The sequence below is a fragment of the Petromyzon marinus genome, chromosome 26 (assembly GCF_048934315.1).
Source record: "Petromyzon marinus isolate PM22_M1 ecotype Great Lakes invasive population chromosome 26, UKy_Petmar_22M1.pri1.0, whole genome shotgun sequence".
In the NCBI taxonomy this organism is placed as follows: Eukaryota; Metazoa; Chordata; class Hyperoartia; order Petromyzontiformes; family Petromyzontidae; genus Petromyzon; species Petromyzon marinus.
In genome coordinates this window covers 9,349,249-9,369,604 of record NC_133692.1, presented here as the reverse complement: position 1 = coordinate 9,369,604, position 20,356 = coordinate 9,349,249, and the positions used below count along the sequence as shown (strand labels likewise).

The 20,356-nt window shown below is 48.4% G+C and overlaps 1 protein-coding gene across 1 annotated transcript in view; it reads right to left on the bottom strand.

The window, feature by feature from the left end:
* Positions 1-5,068: 5,068 nt before the first annotated feature.
* The window catches only part of LOC116946239 (urotensin-2 receptor-like), a 34,241-nt gene continuing 18,953 nt past the window's right edge, over positions 5,069-20,356 (bottom strand). Inside the window, exon 2 of the mRNA XM_032961252.2 lies at positions 5,069-18,420. Coding sequence (XP_032817143.2) covers positions 16,993-18,198 — 1,206 coding nt within the window. The 5' untranslated portion in view covers positions 18,199-18,420 and the 3' untranslated portion in view covers positions 5,069-16,992. The remainder of the gene's footprint in view (positions 18,421-20,356) is intronic.

The following is a 20,356-nucleotide window of genomic DNA, read 5'->3' as shown; positions in this document are numbered from 1 at the left end:
GGGCGGGGAGCATACCCCGCAGCAGCCTACCAACACCTCTTTATGCGTAGTGGTCACCCATCCAAGCATGATCCAGGCTCAACGATGCTTAGCTTCCGAGAGTCTGATTTGGATTGAGTGTATTGCGGTTGAGTTGATTATAGGCTGATTTTGTTTAACGAAGGAACAGCTCGACAAAGTTTGCTTAGCTTGTAGTAAAGTCAGAATCCCTTACTCAATTAAGCACGGAGCCACCATGCTAATTTCGTCTGAGAGTGTAAAGGCAGCAGTGGAAATTCCATATTTCCATTATAAAGTGTATCAAGAGGACACTTATTTAGATAACTGGCGGAATGATGGGCTGAGTCAATGTCCGATGCTTGTACTCGCCTGGACAATGTGGCTGCACAGACATTGGTCGCGTTCATGTATGGGTGTTTGTATTGAGTCTTATTGTATCTTCAAGAAATGTCCACCCCAATGCATTACTTAACTTATATACATATATAAATCGGTGTATGGTACTGCACTGGGCTTTCCATAGGTCAACTCAGCCTTAAATGAGTAACTGATGCTGTATGTGTAGTGGCCTTATTGACGTCGAAGACTGTTCACTTGAGGCAACACGTATTTATTACAGACGCTTCAATCACAGTGGCGAATCTGATACTTGAAGAGGTAACGGCCTCTTCACCCGTACTCTACAGCGGGAACGTTCCCCGAGCTTTAGCCCACGCTAGCTCCCTGGTTCCCTCTATCCTGGTCCTCTCTCAGGAGGCTGTCTGACCTGGCCCAGCTTCGGCGCAGGTCCCGATCACCAGCCACACGAGTCCGGCCCTCAGAAGGACATCGGGCCTCGCGGCTCTGGTGTCGCACCCCCTGGCTTGCTTTGCCCGGCCCTCAAAAGGACAGCGGGCCAAAGGAGTTCCAGGGTCTGGTTAGTCGATCTTCTATCTTCACTGGCTCTTCATCTTGCTTGAGTCGAACAGCCTCTCAGCTCCCCGGGTTCCACCTTTTATACTGTCCCTCACTGAGGGGTGGGGCTGGGAGGGATCACAGCGTCCCCCACAGCCCCCCAGGGTGGTGGCCGTAGCGGACGTGGTTGTGGCCACCGCCCTACAACCGCGTGTCACCCTCCCGTAACACCTCTACATCACCCCCCCTGTACAGCCTGCAGCCGTCCCGGCTGCAACAACACTCAACAATAAAATGCTTAACAAGAACCCGAATTGTGTGTGCCTCAATAACAAGAACAACAGAACAATAACAACAATCGCAATAAATTTCCCCAACCCACCTGTACAAATAGACACTATGCACAATATATAGAAAAAATCATCCCCCCCCCCCCAGTACCAGAGCCCGCGATGCGACACGACCAACCCGGACAGTGAGCAACCATCCCTCACGAAAACCGACGTGATTTAGCACGAGTCTGACTGGCTGGTCCGTCGTACGGGGCAGGGAATGGTTGTCTGGGGGTTGAGGCAGGCAGCCCCTGAGGGCACGGTGTGGGCTGCCTGGTTCCACATTCATCGGCCGGCTCCGGTGGCCGATGAGCTTTGTCAGCCGTCAATTCTGGTGTGCCTGGAAGTGGAACAGGCAGTGGCGTGTGAGGATCAGGCAACGGTACCACATTCCCCGAGTCGACGGACACATCCATGGCTTCAGCAGTTTAGGGGATGTTGCCAGCGGTACCTGCGGACAGTGTAGCCAGGCCTTATCGTCAGGCTTCCACTCGTGGGTGTGTGCGGTGTGCACGCAACCGCTCGTTCGCCACTTGGCGAGAGCTCGAATGCTGTGCCGCAGCCTCCCGTGCCTCGGCCAATTTAAAAAGGTTGAATTTGACGTTATCGGCCAACTTGGATTTAGGGTAGGGCACCGAAATCCCCAACTGGGCATCCACGGGCGGATCAGCATCCCTGCCGTACATCAGGAAGAAGGGGAATACCCAGTTGCCGCGTGCGGAGCCATCCTATAGGCGGCAAGAACACCCGGGATTTGGAGGTCCCAATCCACCTGAGACTCGCACACCTGATGGCACAGCATGGACGTGAGCGTCCTGTGGAGCCGCTGCTGGTGCGCGCTGCCGTGGAGCCCGGCACCCCGATGCAACATGGCCTCGGAGGCCACAGTTGTAGCAGGTGACGAGGGCTGACGATGGTCTCGGTTGCTCCAGCTTGCGCGCCGGATGCTGAGGCGGTCGGCCACCCGACCTCCAATCCCCCGAACGAGTCGCAGCGAAGACCTCCTCCGATGGCTGGGCGTCTTGGGGCTCGCTGCGCTCCGAGGTGGAGGCGGCGGCGATGAGAGGACCGGTTCCGCTTCAGGACCTCGTGGGCATGAATATTAGTGGCGACTCGCAACGAGCATATCTCCGCCACATCCCCCGCCAGGACGACGATGCCCAGCTCCTGGGCCAACGCTAGGAGCTTCTCCGTCACCATGGCGTTTATGCCTTCGCATGCATCTTATAACAACTTAACGAGCTATCTCCCTCGTGCCGTTATCCCCACGTCGCACCTGTCCGGCCCTACACGACCGCACTGTCCATAACTCGCGCCTCTTTACAATCCTCCCTGTATGCGCGCGTTAATCCACTACGTATACAGGTATATACTGGTACACATTATCCAGTGAACATTTGTTTTATTATCAAGGTCACACTAATGTGCAGCAGCGGCAGTAGCAGCAGCAACAGCGTACTACATTCAGTTACCTTTGGAATATTAATAACAATGCCACATTGACAGTCTGAAGCCAAAGCAGGCGCACCGCGTTGTTCTTATGTTTTATAATAGCCTGTACATGGTAATGAGCTCGAAAAAAATTTACATCAATTAGAGCAAAATTACCCTGGCGGTAACAGCGAATATGATTTGGCACTGCCTATCGTCAAAGGGTTGGGCACTTGTAATTGTTAAGAAATGATGGTGGATGTGTGTGTTATGATTACCGCCTAATTGACTTGTCCTGTTGTAAACATGCCAGTTGCGGTGTCTCCATTGCCCTCCTCGTGAAGAGGCGAGCCGACGCGTCTCTCCGCTCAAAGCCCCGCAGCTCTCATCACCATTGGTGGACTTGAGTCAGTGGTGGACATTTCACATTCTGGTCCAAGGCCCATGTTGGCTTCGCGCAAAGCGGTACTCGTATGATCGAGCACTTAAGTCTGACGGGCTGCGTCAACCACAATTCAGAACCAACAACCTTCACTATCTACGTCACTGCCTCCTTGTCCGTCCTATCTTCCCATGTTCTGTTTGGCTCCATCACTCTCCCAACTTGTCTTCTCTTTTCCAAGGCCTCCACAACACTGTCCATCCACCTACCCTCCAGATACCCTCTAGATGGTATTTCACAGACCCTTTTACACAAGCCAGAAAATCTTGTAAGTGGGGAGTACCCGCACTTTTGCCCACCGCACACAGCCTGCCGATCGACTAACTGTGATGAACCCAGTCTTGATTTGAAGCTTTCGTGACTGCAGGAATCCATACTCTTTGGTTCTTTCGGTAAAGTCACGTAGGTAGAAAATAAAATAAATCACGATGTTTCGGGCGCAACACAAGCGTCTGTCATCACCTGAGCGTCCTTTCCCACCTGATGACGGACGCTTGTGTTGCGCCCGAAAAGTCGTGATTTATTTTATTTTATACCTACGTGACTTTACCGAAAGAACCAAAGAGTATGTGATGAACCCATTTAAACTCCAGGATGAATGGAGGTGGTGGAGAGGGGGGGGTGTGTTTAAGAAACCTTCCCACGTTGTTTCAGCTGTGGCAACTCGGTAACCGGTTTTTGAACCAGTTATATTTTCAATTTGACTACCGGTCATGCAAACATGTATTTTAACAAAAACTAGTCGACTCTCGCACACACGCAACTTGATGCACGTATCATGGACATAAGAATACACTTTAATACATCGATGCGTCGTTTCCATACATCACAATTGGTAAAGGACATTTGCTCTCCTTTGACACCCTCACAATTGCACGATTATCAGCCGCTCCAGGTCAATACGATGAGTGCCACGTTGCGGGAAGTTGACAGCAGTCGCATATGGAGAGACTGGCCCACGTCAAAGGAATGCGGAAGTTTCTACCTTTGTCTCAAGGCCACCAACAGAGATGAGCAATGTCCAATTCTCATTTGAGCAAGAACCCTGGGGTTTTTTTATTTTCTAAATGAAAATCACCATCATCATCATCACAATCCTCATTCTCTTCATTTACTGTAACATGTTTTTGTTCCAAGGTTATACTTTGAGAACCAATCGGGATGAGCAATACACCAAACACTCATGCTGAGTGTTTTTTGAGAGTGCATGACCTGACCTGGAGTGAACAGATCGGTGGCCACTGACTGTCACCTGCGAGCCGCAGTTCGATAAAGCAAAGGGCGTTGTGTGAATGCCAGGCAGCGTCACCGTGATGCAAGTTTGGACAAGGTCAATCGAGAGAAAGAGACAGTGGGGATTTCATTCCGTTAAGCATTTGTGCAATTTGGCGAACGGATAACAAACGGAAATAGTTTCGCCAAAGTTGATTAAATATATATGTGTGTTAAAACAATCAAGGCAAAGTGTGGCCCGCATTTGAACGGGCACGAGCCGGTGTTCTTTTCCCCGAGTGGTCTAGAAACATTCCCATTCCGTCACAGGGCCTGTCTCTCTGTAGAACGGCCATTGCTAACTTGCCGCAACGTGGCACTCAATGTAACACATTCCTGCGGAGGGAGCTGGTAGGAACGTTGGGTTGCTCGGTCAATGGTCAGGGTCAACGGCGGCGTGGTGTATTCCGCAAGTATGCCCGACTGTGAGGGCGGGCACAAGCCGGCGTGAGTAAGTGAAACGTTGAGTTTTATAAGGGCACCACGGGGTGACCAGCCCCTCCCCACCCAGACCCACCCTCCCCACCCAGCCCCACCCAGCCCCTCCCCACCCTCCCCACCCTCCCCACCCAGCCCCTCCCTCCCCACCCATTTTTGGATGCACGACGGACGGACACAATAATCCCCTGTGGGCTGGTGTAACCAGGAGGTTCCTACCAGTATAAACTTCGCCAGTAAAGACACACCGAAAAACACATCACAGGCACGGAGTATTTCATTAAGCATTCACGTGACCAAAATGCACACAATAGAGCATTGGAATATTAGAAAAATGAAGCGCATATCAGTGTGGATTGTAACATTCACGAAACAAATGTATGAGACCACTTGACATCTATTTGGAGACACTCTGAGTCTTCACATTTCAATAGCAGAAAAAAAATCCATCAACACAATGTCACATTTTAAAAAACTGCAAAAACACACGTGTGTACAAGATTATATGCTCTGCGTGTTGGAGTTTTGTAGATTTGCAGAAAATTGTTGATTGGTTGGTTAGTTTCAAAAACTCTGCTTTAATTCTGATTCATTCTGCGGTAGAAAACAGTGGGAAGCCAAAATCATATTAAATTTCAGCCGTATGTGTGACAATGTTGTAAAATAACAGCCGTTTGATTTGATTTCGCTAATAATTTTCTCATTCGATATTTGTATCTTCTCATCTTAAGACAGACCTCTCATCTGTCACAGAATCGTAGTCTCATCCAATTAAGAACCTTTGCTTCATTCAAAAACTTAATATAATTATAGCCAGCGCTCACAGAGTGTTGGCCGATACCAACTGGTCTAACACGTAGGCTTTCGCGACCAAAATCATCCATAATACAGGTTTTTTTTATTAGATCGCGTAGATATATAAATGTGAAACAGGATGACTCACAAATCTGGCTGTCGCCTGATGAAGCTAGTTGCAATTACTGGCGAAACGTCGTAATCAGATTGTAAATGTTGTGGCTTGGCTCTCCAACACACCGGTGTGCTGTACTAGTTACGAATTGGCCACGTTCTGTTTGCGTGACAACCCTTATGAATCGGGTGGTGGCGGGTTTAATGACACATTTATATATTTACGCGATCTAACCCCCCCAAAAAAACCTCTATTATGGACGATACCAATTGGTCATATAACGATACCAGTAACCATAAGCATCCTACTCGAACATGCTTTGTTAATAAATAAATAAAATTTACACCAAAATGTACTCTCAGTTGTTAGCAACCGCCGTCATCCAAAACCGAGCGAGCCTGATGCGGTTACACGAGGCCGGGGCCCGCCCAAGGGGTGCCCGACCGTGCTGGGCAACAGGGACGCGAAGCTGTGACGCTCGTCACAATTTTCCTCGGCGCAGGGTCATGTGACGAGGGTTTGTTGTTGTTGTTTGACCAATTTTTATACCGTGCATCATCAAGCGTGCATATATAGTCATAATATTGCAGATAACAGGAATCGATAAATTACAGAGTTATTTTTGTGTATTTATATATTAAACTTTCACCTACCCAACATCACTTTCATGAAGGCCCATAATCTGTGTCCGTCCAGGCCAACGTGTATGGGAAGGCGAGGCCCACGTGAATAGTCAGTTGGTCGCTTTGGCCCCTCCAAAAGGCCCGATGGCAATTATTAACGGATCATTCACGACGGGTTTATACAGGAGCTGGAGCTGTGCCCAATGAACTGGTTTACCGAATTAGATTCCTGGCCATGGCTACTAGACTATCAGTGGTGAGTGGCATCTGACGTAGTTCTGGGCCAATTTTATCAACCCGCACTTACCAGCATGGTGAAGTATGGTGAAAAAAACTCCCCGAACCAAAACTGTGTGTGGGAGGCTTTCATCGACCCAAGGAATGACAAATGATCAATAATTTTTAGAATATGCCCAGCTATATATCGTATAAATTGGCATCTTATATAATATCGCGTTGCTTGTATCTCCATTCTTGTGTACCGGAGAGCAGTGTTATTGGGGGTGTATGCTCTGCACTATATGATCAGCAATCTAGATAAATTTCCTGGTCTTGATGCAAAATTCAATCATTTACTATTGGCATCTAATCCCGTTCTGGCTCTCCCATCGGTTCATTCAGCCGAAAATAGTCACTGGCTTTGTGTTTGGCGTGATTGTGAACTTCAGCACCGGAGAGACAAAGCTGGCCCAGCTCACGTAGTGTCTGGTTCCTGTCATACTCAGCACTCAACTATTTAAAACGAATCTATTTTTATTTTACCAGGTAAGGCCCACCGATCCATATAGCTTTTTGTCACAAGCGACCTGGCCACAAATGATAGCTCATTTGTGGCACCTCCGATTAGCACGGTTGGTTACGTAAGGTGCGAAAGAAGTTCAGCATGCATTCAATGAAGTGGCTTTTCACGTTGAAATTTATAGCAGCCGAATACTCTAAACGCACGTTTATAAATGTGGAGGAAAAAAAACCGGAGCACAAGCATAGTGCTGGTCTTCATAGATGCTCACTAACGGCAGTGCTCTCAAGATATCAGGGAGCTACAAGCAAAATATGAAAAAAATATTAATGAATGATACAAGGGATAGATTTGTCATTGGTTGTGTGAATACATGTACTCCATAGTGAATTATGTAACGTTGAAATAACATTAGTTTTTGATGCAACGCGAAAAATGCATTTACAATGGGGTTTCGTGCAATAAAAACATTGAACGTAATATTCCCAATGCGTCTGGTTTGCTCAATGGCAGAATGTCACGTCATTGTCAAATGGAACGAAATACGTGTAACGAAATACATAACAACATTTAAGAATTACCAGTGCTTGTGCGGTAGTAATAATATTCTTAAAATGTAATAACATTACAGGCTGTTTGTTTTTATCACCCAAGATAAATAAGACTTCTTATTGAATCATGTTAATTTTCTTTGCCACACGAGGGAGCGCAGTAAACTTTTTTGGGCTCCTCCGTTGAGTTTCTGAAATTACATTTCCAGGCACAACAACGTTCGTGTCCGACTACACGCGCACGTCCCATCACCCAGGCGGCAATTATTTACAAGGCTACACCTTGACGATGATGCTCAGTGAAGTCGAAGCTGGTTTTGAAGTTACTTTGTTTTTACACGCAGCCCTTTGTCAATGCGCTTCGGGATGAAGGTCGCCCCGTGCCGTCTCGGTCATTGGGGGGTTGTATTATTATTTTGGGGGTGGGGGGGGGAGGCATACTTCACCGCACTGAGCAGTGAGAGGGCTGATGAAGAACGTGGAGGGGTGGAGGGTGCGCAGGATTGGATCGGATATCAGCCATAGCCGGAAATCAAACCGAGGCGGCTGGGCGCGCCCAGCACAGTGCACCGCTGATCCCCAAACCGTGTTTAATATTATTAACAAATGCTACTGGGAAACATTAATCTGGAGGAAACCAGTAGGCTGTTAGATGAAATTATATTTTTCAGATATTAAACACAGCTGTAACCCGTTCAAAATTGTGCATTCTAATAGCATCCGTACACGTGCAGCATTTCGTTTCAGCTGTTGGGTGCAGTGGGACAACTCGTGACCCAGCTCCAGGGCCCTTCCAGTCGGTGGTGCGCAGTTGCACCGCCTGCACGCTCGCTAGCTACGCCTCTGTTCCCATCTTAACGAGTGGACAGACGTTCGTGTGCTGTTTGTACGGGGAGATCTCACTGTGCAAAGGGACATGCAGGGTGATTTACGTCTCATATTGGAGCGGAGAGCATGAGGTTGTGTCACAGGGGCTGTTATTTTGTGCAGGATCCGTAATTTAATTTCGCTTAGTCTCTTTCTGTGCGTCTCGCTTGATGTTCCTGTACTACGTCTGCCTCTCTGTGGCTCTCTGCTTGCCTTGACATGTCTATCTTCACGTCTCTGTGTCCGTCTCTGTGTGTTTATCTCTCTCCACGCCTCTCACTCCCCGCCGACGTGCCCGTCTCTATCTTTGCGTCTGTGTATTCGTCTCTCTCTCTCTCTCCACGTCGCAGGGAGTGTCTGTCTCTGTGTCTCTCTGCCCATGTCTCTCTCCAGCATCTGTCTCACTCCGTGTGTCTCTACGTCTTTTGCTGATTTCATGATCCCCCCCCCCCCCCCCGCTTGTGCACAGGGGGCTTCCGCTTGACGTCGAGGCGTCTCCGTCTGTCCTCACGAGTTTTTTTTTGTCATGAACATGAGAGGAGGAATCAAAATAAAGTGGGAATATAGCAGAGGGAAGTTTGCAGTGACTCGCAGAGCTGTCGAAGACAGCTAGGATGTCTGCACCCCAAGGCAGTGCCCGCACTAATCTTGTCCATGCGTCTGCTACCTTTGTATACTGCTAATGAACTGCGCATTATACAGTGTGGCATTGGAGGTTATTGGCAATAAAAACAGTAGCAGTGTTTTTCTTAAATCCAATTGCTTCGTGTGATGGCTTTACACCTCGATATTACAGTGGCGCAGCAGTGACACGCTGCTTCGTGCACGGCGCTATGAACCCACACACTTAAGTTCGATTCTAGGCCACAGCTGCCACCAGTGGGGACCAATATCTAGACAGCTCCCAAGGCCCTCTGCTACCCACGCCGCCCTCTTCATCAACCCACACTTACCAAAGAACTTCCATGACCGACACAGCATGGGAAAGCCTTCATCCAGCAGTGGGTTGATGAATGCATGTAAATTAATACTTGTTTTATACTGCGATTAATAATATGAACTGCAAAAACTAGGGGTGGAATATTCACTGCCTCTCCATGCGATTCTATGAATTTTCGAAAGTCAGGATTGCGATTCGGTGGGATCAAGAATAATATACAGTATACTTTTTTTTATTTCGGTGAATGTATCGTCTCCAGTGTCTGCAAAAGTAACGAATTTCCAGTATTTTACAGTACACGTTAATTTGAAAGATCTATTCCGATACCTCTAATTCTCTGAATATATTGTGAAGTGGATATTTTTGTATATTAATCACTCATTTAATACATCATTCCCACCCGAGTAAAAACATTTCCGTTTCACTGCTGAAGCTGATGCCACAGGACCTATTTAATAGGAGCTACTTCAATAGGCTTTTCTCACCACCACTAAACGTCACTTCTTCAACTGCCCTTTAAAGAGTGGTTACATGCATGCCAATCACCCAATAGACGTTTATTATAATTGTTATGTTCCGTGGTGGGATACTATACATGGTAATTATTGGATCTTGCACATTTGCTATTGGCTACATGCCATGAGGACAAAAGCAATTTTCACTTGAAAATATCGCAACTGCGAGTGGTGTGCCCGGGCCTCAATTTTCTGCACTTGGGAGCGCACTGCAGATGCGACCTGCAAAGGGTGGAGCTTGACAATAAAAACTGATACATTTGAATTCCGTGAAGAGCTCGTATAAGCCGAGATAAGTGAAAAGGCTTATTTAATACGATGCCGTTTATTTGTGCTGTTATTGGTAGCCGAGCTGAGACTATCACCCGTCTAAAGGAGAGGGCCCAGTTTAATCACTGAAACCCAGATGCAAATCCAGGATTTTAGTAGCTTAGCCTAATTGAGAAATACAATTAAAAACACTCCATACAGTATTTTTACAATGCCCTCTTGTTGCGAATCCATGGCGACCAGACTTATACTATGAAATATATGTAACACATTGAACACATGACCTTTACAGTAACATGTACTCTTGGACAACAGATCAGAATTCGAGCATAATGCTGATAATTAAAGCTGCACTCGAGCTAGCAATGCAGCCCAACAACACACACGCGTGCAGGTGCAGCTGGAATTGGGGCCGTGAAGCTTCCCTGTGGCAGTGGTCTCATGATCACCACTCCCACCGTCATTAATTTCAGGCACGGGACATCGAGTTTAACCTTTGCATGTGACAAGGCGAATGAATGGAGGGGACTCGGACCTCTGGGCGCAGGGAGGGCGGGTTGTCTGTATGGGTGCCGTGTCACGCTTGGTGTTTGTTGCGCGGAGAGCGGGTGGCTGTGTCGGACCACTGCGAAACATAGCCCCAATTAATAATAATCCGCCAGCAAGCAGCGTACACGGTTTTAATTCAACCGTGAGTGATATTTATTTGGGGGGGGGGGGGGGGGGAAATTACGCGCATGCTATGTTTTAAAGATGCTATGTGTCTAAATAAAAAATGTTTTACTTTAATAAGGCAGTGTGTATGATGGATGCTGCGAGTCCTTTTGTGTTTTTGCCAATGCAGTCCCTTCCGTATTTTTTTTATTTGACATTGGCATAATTCATCTAGTGCAAAGAAGACTTCTTATTGATCAATTTATCTGCACGTTTCAATGCTAGTAATTCAGATGAAAATGTTAGAGGATTATTTCTGCAATTTGCAGTTGATTGCATAAATTTAGCATTTATGACTTTTGAAATTTGACCACCTTTTCGCCTTGACAAAAGCTCTAGAAGCATTCTTCCCATAGAAATAAAAAAAATTTTATCAAAATTGAGCAAAAAAACCCCTCTAACTCGGCGAGTTTATTGGGGAGTCATTGATGATCGGAGTAATACCAGCCACTCACTACACTTGAGAACCCAGTTTATTCCCAGGTGGCTACCAAAATACAAAGCCAGGATCTCAGCAGTGCAGGCCCAGTGCCCTAATACGTCACATATAAGTCACCTGAGCCACGCGGCCACATTCTGAGCAGGTACAAGTGCGGCAATAATTGGCGCGGCACTTTCGTATGTACAGATGATTGCCTAGTGGCAGGGTGAGATTGTGGGCGTGGGTGGCATTGCCCTTCAGGCCACGTGAGCTGGTAGGCTGTAGGCTGGTTGCTGATTCATACAGTGAGGGAAAAAGTATTTGATCCCCTGCTGATTTTGTACGTTTGCCCACTGACAAAAAAATGATCAGTCTATAATTTTAATGGTAGGTTTATTTGAACAGTGAGAGACAGAATAACAACAAAAATCCAGAAAAACGCATGTCAAAAATGTTATAAATTGATTTGCATTTTAATGAGGGAAATAAGTATTTGAACCCTCTGCAAAACATGACTTAGAACTTGGTGGCAAAACCCTTGTTGGCAATCACAGAGGTCAGATGTTTCTTGTAGTTGGCCACCAGGTTTGCACACATCTCAGGAGGGATTTTGTCCCACTCCTCTTTGCAGATCTTCTCCAAGTCATTAAGGTTTGGAGGCTGACGTTTGGCAACTCGAACCTTCAGCTCCCTCCACAGATTTTCTATGGGATTAAGGTCTGGAGACTGGCTAGGCCACTCCAGGACCTTAATGTGCTTCTTCTTGAGCCACTCCTTTGTTGCCTTGGCCGTGTGTTTTGGGTCATTGTCATGCTGGAATACCCATCCACGACCCATTTTCAATGCCCTGGCTGAGGGAAGGAGGTTCTCATCCAAGATTTGACGGTGCATGGCCCTGTCCATCGTCCCTTTGATGCGGTGAAGTTGTCCTGTCCCCTTAGCAGAAAAACACCCCCAAAGCATCATGTTTCCACCTCCATGTTTGACGGTGGGGATGGTGTTCTTGGGGTCATAGGCAGCATTCCTCCTCCTCCAAACACGGCGAGTTGAGTTGATGCCAAAGAGCTCCATTTTGGTCTCATCTGACCACAACACTTTCACCTAGTTGTCCTCTGAATCATTCAGATGTTCATTGGCAAACTTCAGACGGGCATGTATATGTGCTTTCTTGAGTAGGGGGACCTTGCGGGCGCTGCAGGATTTCAGTCCTTCACGGCGTAGTGTGTTACCAATTGTTTTCTTGGTGACTATGGTCTCAGCTGCCTTGAGATCATTGACAAGATCCTCCCGTGTAGTTCTGGGCTGATTCCTTACCGTTCTCATGATCATTGCAACTCCACGAGGTGAGATCTTGCATGGAGCCCCAGGCCGAGGGAGATTGACAGTTCTTTTGTGTTTCTTCCATTTGCGAATAATCGCACCAACTGTTGTCACCTTCTCACCAAGCTGCTTGGCAATGGTCTTGTAGCCCATTCCATCCTTGTGTAGGTCTACAATCTTATCCCTGACATCCTTGGAGAGCTCTTTGGTCTTGGCCATGGTGGATAGTTTGGAATCTGATTGATTGATTGCTTCTGTGGACAGGTGTCTTTTATACAGGTAACAAGCTGAGATTAGGAGCACTCCCTTTAAGAGTGGAGCCAGAAATCTTTCTGATTAAGAGGGGGTCAAATACTTATTTCCCTCATTAAAATCCAAATCAATTTATAACATTTTTGACATGCGTTTTTCTGGATTGTTTTGTTGTTATTCTGTCTCTGACTGTTCAAATAAACCTACCATTAAAATTATAGACTGATCATTTAATTGTCAGTGGGCAAACGTACAAAATCAGCAGGTGATCAAATACTTTTTTCCCTCACTGTAGTAGTAGGCTGTAAGTGCTACAGTAATAAGTACACGTGCATTATGTTTATTATTTGCCTGGCGTGGCGGGTGTATCAATTGGTGACAGATGACACATTGTCCGGGGACTATTTAAAGACTACTTTTACACAGGAGGGGTGGGAGGCACTGACATTTCTCGAAACAATAAGGAGAGGGGTGTGGAGTGGGGGAGCACATGCCCGGGATCAAGTAGGTGCAGCGCCTCCGCTGGAAGTATCCCTGATAAGGCAGACAATGTCAGAGTGTTTAAACCGTGGAATCTATCCGCAGGGATTAACGATCACCAATCTGGGACAGGATTTTTGTTTTCATCCCGGGCACTCGATGCTGTCCTTACGAGGGTATTTCGGGACTGCAGTCGAGAGCTCCGTCTAGTGGGGGAGGTCCTTCATCCAGCAGTGGCTAGAGCAAGCAATCGCAGGGCTCCACCATTGGCTTTTACTGCACATTATTAGGTCACTAAGTTCTATTGACAGTCATGCAGCAGCAGCACAGCAGAATTGTAACCGTCCTGCACGTTCAGCAAGCCACGTTAATTCACTTACACGGTTGTCGAAAAGTGTGCGCAGCGCGTTGTGGTTTTTAATGGGGAGGTGTATCCCACAATGCCAATGACACACACATATATACACGATGCCGCAGCACGTGTAGGATAGCTTACACAAAAGACCAGGCATGTGGAAACTATTTTCAAGTTGTGGTCGGAGGTGAGGGGGGGGGGCAGATAGCCAGGGAGGCCCTTGAAGGTAAATGAGAGGGCTCGGTATATGGCTTGGCCGCCCAATATTCAGAAAATGCCGAGCAGCTATCCCTCCCCCCCCCCCCCCGAGGCCCCTTACGTTGCTTGGAGCACTTCAATAATACAAAAACAATTAACGCATTTGGTCATTACAAACCCCCAAAAGAGGCAATATATACAGCTTTCCCTCGCTTTATGTGGGTTCGGTTCGTGCCATTTCATGCGTATGCCGGGCGAAATTATTTCTACCCGTAATTATAATTCGCTCCTCCGTGCCATTTGAATTCACTCACGCGTGGCCATGCGGTCGGACGTGGAGGACAGCATCGTGCGTCTGCTGTGTGGCAGCTGTCTCGCGTGAGGTTTTCGCTTTTTGCACCCTTTGTTTGGATCGCATCTACTACCACCGCGTTGAGCGAGGGAAAGCTGTGCGATCTGTGATCTCGGTAATATCGGCGACGATTCAGGAAAAAAGCCCTTCATCGCTTAGCCGTGAAAATGGGCCGCTGCCGGAAACGCCGCCTATTATATCGCTTTATTTTTTTCTTCGCGGGCAGTGTTACCGACAGTTGAGCTGAGTTTTTTTTGTTGTTGTAATTTCAGATTGTGCACCACTGACAGTACAAAGAAAACATGTACTTTTTTAAAAACTTGTTTTTATATCATTTTGTACCGATATGCTGTATATATACAATTTCTACTTTTAGGGCCAGATTCTCATCTTGACCACAGGGATGATCTGCGTTGGCTCAACAAATTTCCCTCATTATTTTTGATGGCGATAAAGTAGTTGGCACGTTTACACGAATACTATGATAAAAAGAAATGTCCGCCAGCCATGTGAATCGGACCCAGAGTCTTGTTTTATATTCAGCATACCCAGCTATTTATCAGCGAGAATTCCAAAACTTTATCTCAAACAATTTGTTTTTTTATTCAGCATTTCACTTTGGCGGTCTTCATCTGTCTCCCATTGCCACCAATCATTTATAATATCACTTCCTGGGTAGTGAGTGGGGGCTGCTGCAGTGGTGTAACGGTCAGCACAGTTCAGAGGTCAAAAGTTTGATTTGTTCTTTTGGCCGGCAGTTGAAGCAACGGTGCAAGTGTATAGTGACATTGAATGAGTCACTGTTAGCACGTGCCGCTGGGAGATTGGTAGCCAATGGGATTGGAGGTAGCAGCTCGTTCTACCAGTTGGACCTGTGGGCAAGGCACGGAGCCTTCTGGGGGATCCAGAGGGGCGCGGGGCCGAGGGTGGAGCCTGGCCACGCTGGGGAGGATAAAAGGCGAGCTCCGACTCACAGTCGGGGCTGCTGCCGTCTGGAGTGGAACTCGTCATGCCGTCGTCATCGTGATCTTCGCCCTCTTCTAGCTGTGGGTCTGGCAGCGTGTTGGCTGTCTCGACCCCGTGTGTAGTTATCCCCTAAGGCTGTGAAGGCCGGAATAAACGAGAGAGAGTGCCTCCTACTAGTGTCTCTGAATTAGCCCACTACAAATGTATAAAATCCCCCATCACCGCCTCTGCTCTCCACCCCCTCCCAGCGGTATGAATGAGTGCAACCACAGTCGATCGGCAGATCGGGTGTGGTGGGGTAAAGCGTGGGTAATTCCTACCTCGCCCAACATATCTAGCTTGAATGGAAAAATGCGCCAAATCACCTCTCCAGAACTCCCACTCGTGGAGGCCCTTGTGCCAGCGGTGGCTTGACCAGGCAATTGCAGAGCTGCACCTTTACCTGGTTAGTGTCGTCAAGCAATGCCATTCGTGGTTTAAAGCAATCTGGTCACCACAATTCACAGCCACCAGAGGCGAAACCCATCTGAACCTTCACGTAGAAAAACATTTGGGCATTCATTACTCAAGATTATTATCTGGGACTTATTTTTGCTGATATTCACTCTGGTGAGAGTGTACATGTGTTTTGAGTTTGCAGTGAGCAAAATAAAGATTTGATGACTTTTCACAATTCAGGATTGCAATTCAGTTGAAAAAAAAATTCAGTTTTTTTGCAAAGGTTCTGAAGGTAAAGCCTCAGCTGGCCCCAGGATTTACCTGAACCAATTATACGCTTAGTATTCATACCTTTTTTTTTTAATCGAAGCTCGCATGCATGATTCGATGCAAGTTTCACGCATATATGATGATGCATCGATGCATCATCATACATGCAGATGGCAGTAACTCTACTGAGTTTCTTGCCAGCGTAAGAAGCAGGAGGAACTCGGTGTGACATGTTTGATGATTCGTCTATCAGACCGTGACCTTAACACACGGAGCTGTTCCACAGCATCGTCATGGGCTGCCCCATAATCGCAGCCTTCAGGGCCTGTCGCTAGAAATATTGGGAAACGGTTCTCAGAAGTGAAATCCTATTTAGGTTTTTTTGATGATGCATGTGTTTCCGTATGCCTCTGCTTCTCTTGTTTCTCTCTCTCTCTCTTTCTCGTCGTCATCGCTCGGCTGCCTTCCATCGGTAACTTACACTCAACTCACTCTTCAAGCTCTTCCCGAGTCGTTCACAATAACCCACGCGTCTGTCGACGCCACCGTGTACATCGGCCGCTCTCCATCTCGCCGCGAGAAATTCGTTTCGGGGCTGACCCTGCGGCCACGCAAAGTGCCTTGCCTCTCCGCGCTACAAAAATCTGGAACGCGTCACCCTCTGCTTTATCCCTTCGCGATGACGGCCTGCAGCATCAGTTCGAGTCTCTGCTAACAGTTGTTTGCTGTTTTTGGACGTGCATAACCAACGATGACGTTCAGTGAACATTAGCAATCGGTTGCGACGTTTTTGTGCGCGCGGTTCTCGATTCGAAAAATAATCCACAGCCATCAATATCACACAACGCAGGCCCTCAACACATTATTAGGAGCCCTTCCACAAAACGAATATCTATCGTTTTACTGTGGCTACACCGCAGCCCTTCATCCTCTCACCCAGAGCTCCCCACAGCCGCACATCTACGGCACCCCGCTCTCTCTCTCTCCCTCTCTCCCTCCTGTCTACACGGCCGGCTCGTGGTGCTCGCGCAGCCCCGTGACCATCATGGTCTCGGTGAAGGGCTGGCTGACGGACGAGATGGAGCGCTGCGAGGCGCCATGCGTGCGCCCCGACCGCCAATGCCGTCGCTCCGATCCCTGGGCCCCGCACGCGGGGACGACCCCCGAGCCGGCGCCGGTCGCGGCCCAGACCCCAACGCCGCCGGCGGTGGTCGCGGCGCGTCCGTGCTTGTTGCGCAGATACTCCTGGTAGTTCTTGGTGAGCAGCGTGTAGAGGAACGGGTTGATGCAGCTGTTGCTGTAGGTGAGGCACGTGGCCACGATGTTCATGTAGTTGACAAACGCCTCGCTCCATTGGGCCACACCCGGGTGGTAGACACTCACCAGCTGCCAGGTCCAGAACGGCAGGAAGCAGGCCCAGAAGGCGAGCACGATGCTGAAGATGAGGTAGAGCACCTTCTGGTTGGGCGAGCGTTTGGTGTCCTTGGTGGCCATGGCGGAGGTCTGTGAGAGCCAGTAGGTGCGCGCGAGCCGCACGTACAGCGAGCCGATGATGAGGCCCGGGGCCAGGATGCTGGTGACGAACAGCACGGTCAGGTAGACCTTGAGGGAGCTCATGCGCCACGAGGGCGCGCACAGGTAGTGCACCTCGCCGTTGGTCTTGTTGACTCTGCACAGCTCCACCATGAGGATCATGGGCAGCGCGAGCAGCAGCGAGACGACCCACACGGCGAGCGCCAGCGCCTTGCGATAGCTGCGCGAGCGGCGGACCGTGTCGAGGGGGCGCACCACCGCCACGTAGCGCTCCGTGCTCATCACGGCCAGGATGAAGATGCTCGCGTGCATCGTGAGCAGGTCGAGGCTGAACACCACGCGGCAGCCCACGTCGCCAAAGTACCAGTCCTTGGCGAAGCTCGTGCACACCACGAACGGGATGGAGGAGAGGTAGAGCAGATCGGCCAGCGCCAGGTTCACGATGTACACGTACATGGAGGCGGACGAGCGCATCGACTGGCACATGACCACGAGCGTGTACACATTGCCCGCCACGCCGACGACGAACATCAGCGACATGACAGCGCACATGATGGACGTCACCAGCAGGTCGTCGTGGTCGTCCGCGTCTTGGTCGAAGCCCGACGAGTTGCCGAGTGGAAGGAGCGTCGGGGAGGAGCAGTTGGGGGGGAGGAGGCTTTCCGACGATCTCATGGCTCGTTTCGGGGGTGGCGTGGCGTGAGCCGGGCGGGGTGTCGACTCGAGTCTCCTCTGTCTTGGGTGCCCCACGTCTCTGGGGGACGGGACCTCTGGGCCGGTCGGCTCGGTCGCGCCCCGGTGGTTGACGAGAATTCTGTGGGGTGGGATGGGGGTCTCCTTCCCGCGGTGGGGGCTTCCTAAAGGAGCGTCCGCGCCATCGGGAAGACACCTGTGGGACTGAAAGCACGCGGCCGTTAAAAGTTGGGGTGACGTTCCGCGTTGCGCTGTGCGCAATCAGCGCACGCGAAACAATTTGTAATTGAGCACGTCTTGTGTCGCCACGATGTGCACTAGCTTAGAAGAAGATCATCAAAGAGAGAGAGGTGGGGGGTGGGGGGGGGGAAAGAGTCAGAAGGTCCAATGAGCGATGGGAGAAAGGAGTTCCAGACGATGGGGACTGCAGAGGACAATGAGTGTCCTCCGACTGAGCATAGGTCGACTGGGGCTTGTAGCAGAAAGCATTGGTTGCTGGAGTAGAGAGTGCATGGAGGAGAGTAAAGTAAAATAAGCAGAGATAGGTAGGGAAGAGATCATGGACGATCTTGAATATGTTGAGTGTGATTGTTGACATTGATTCAGGATTGGGTTAGACTGAGAACTGTTACACAGACAGCCATAATCAGGACGCTACTGTTGGAAACGATGGGTAAGTTGCAGTCCATCATTATCAGTGGACTGTAAGTGGAGACCCAAGGACCCTCTGCAGTGTGAATGTGGTGAACAACTTCAAACGATGGAACATCATAATAAAGGTTTTTGGGTTAGATCGCGTTATTTATAAATGTGTCGTAACCCTCCACCACCCGACACGGCCAATCAGCAAAAAAGTGTCACGTTGACAAAAGACAAATAGTTCACTACTTTAGCATCCACAACATTTACAGTTTGAGTACGACGTTTCGCTGGTAATTACATCCAGCATCATCGGGCAATTCGCCAGAATGGTGGTGGAGGGTTACGACACATTTATAAATAACGCGATCTAACCCAAAAACCTTTATTATGAATAATATTGGTCGCGAAAGCCTACGTGTTAAACTGATGGAACATCTAGTGGACAACTGTCCACTCTTAATCATCCTCCAGTTATTTTTAAATAAAATATTTGTCTTTAAAGTACTTTCACAACATAAATAGATTTTTTTAAAGTTTAAATTAGCATTACGTAGAAACAACATGTTCATCTACCCACTCTCGATTCATTAATATCGTTTAGCGGATAATAGTCCAATAGCATCAAATCGAATGAGCACACTGTCGTGGCAAGCACCTCAATTGGATTAGAGTTGGAAAGTAAAGTTCAGTGCACTCGATTCCAATCGACCAAAATACATACTGTTATTTTAATCATAATGAGCAAATTAATGATGCGTATAAGTAATCATAATTACGGCGATTAATGCACAATCTGATCTAATGTTCATCTAAATATGAAACGAATTGAGCAACGCGACATGTACCAGCCATAGGTTGGGCACGTCGTTTAATAAAACTACTCCTTATGAATATCACCATCGCACTGCATTACATGCGTTCATTTGTGACTACTGCAGGTGGGACGAAGTGGAGGTGTGTTTGTGATGTGCCTACGATGGACACCCGCAGTCTCCTGAGATCTCAGAAGCCAAGCAGGTTTGAGCCTGGATAGTGCTTGGATCGGTGACCACCACCGTGTGGGCTTGGCTGCTGCGAGGCTATGAGGTCGGGAAAGGGCAGTGCAGCAAAGTACTGCACACTTCATACAGACGTCTATGCTCCATATTCCCCAACTGTCTTCACCCACTACAAGTAATGTCCTGCTAAAATGAGCATTGAAGCGATGCTCATTTCCTGTTTATAGACCTGAACCAGTGGTGGAAATTCCACATTATTGTGCCAGAGATGGGTCTCTCCAAAGACAACCACCGTTGACTTCCCCATGTAGTGATACTATTTGTTTTATCGACCCCAGAGGGATGATGGGTTGAGTCAACCCCCAACCTGGAAATTGAACTCGCGACCTTCCGAGGGCGAGACGCTCGCTCTACCGCCGAGCCTCCTGACCCTATTGATACATAAATAAAAGGACATTTATGTATCAATACAACGCTAGACCATACAGCTCGAAGGGCAA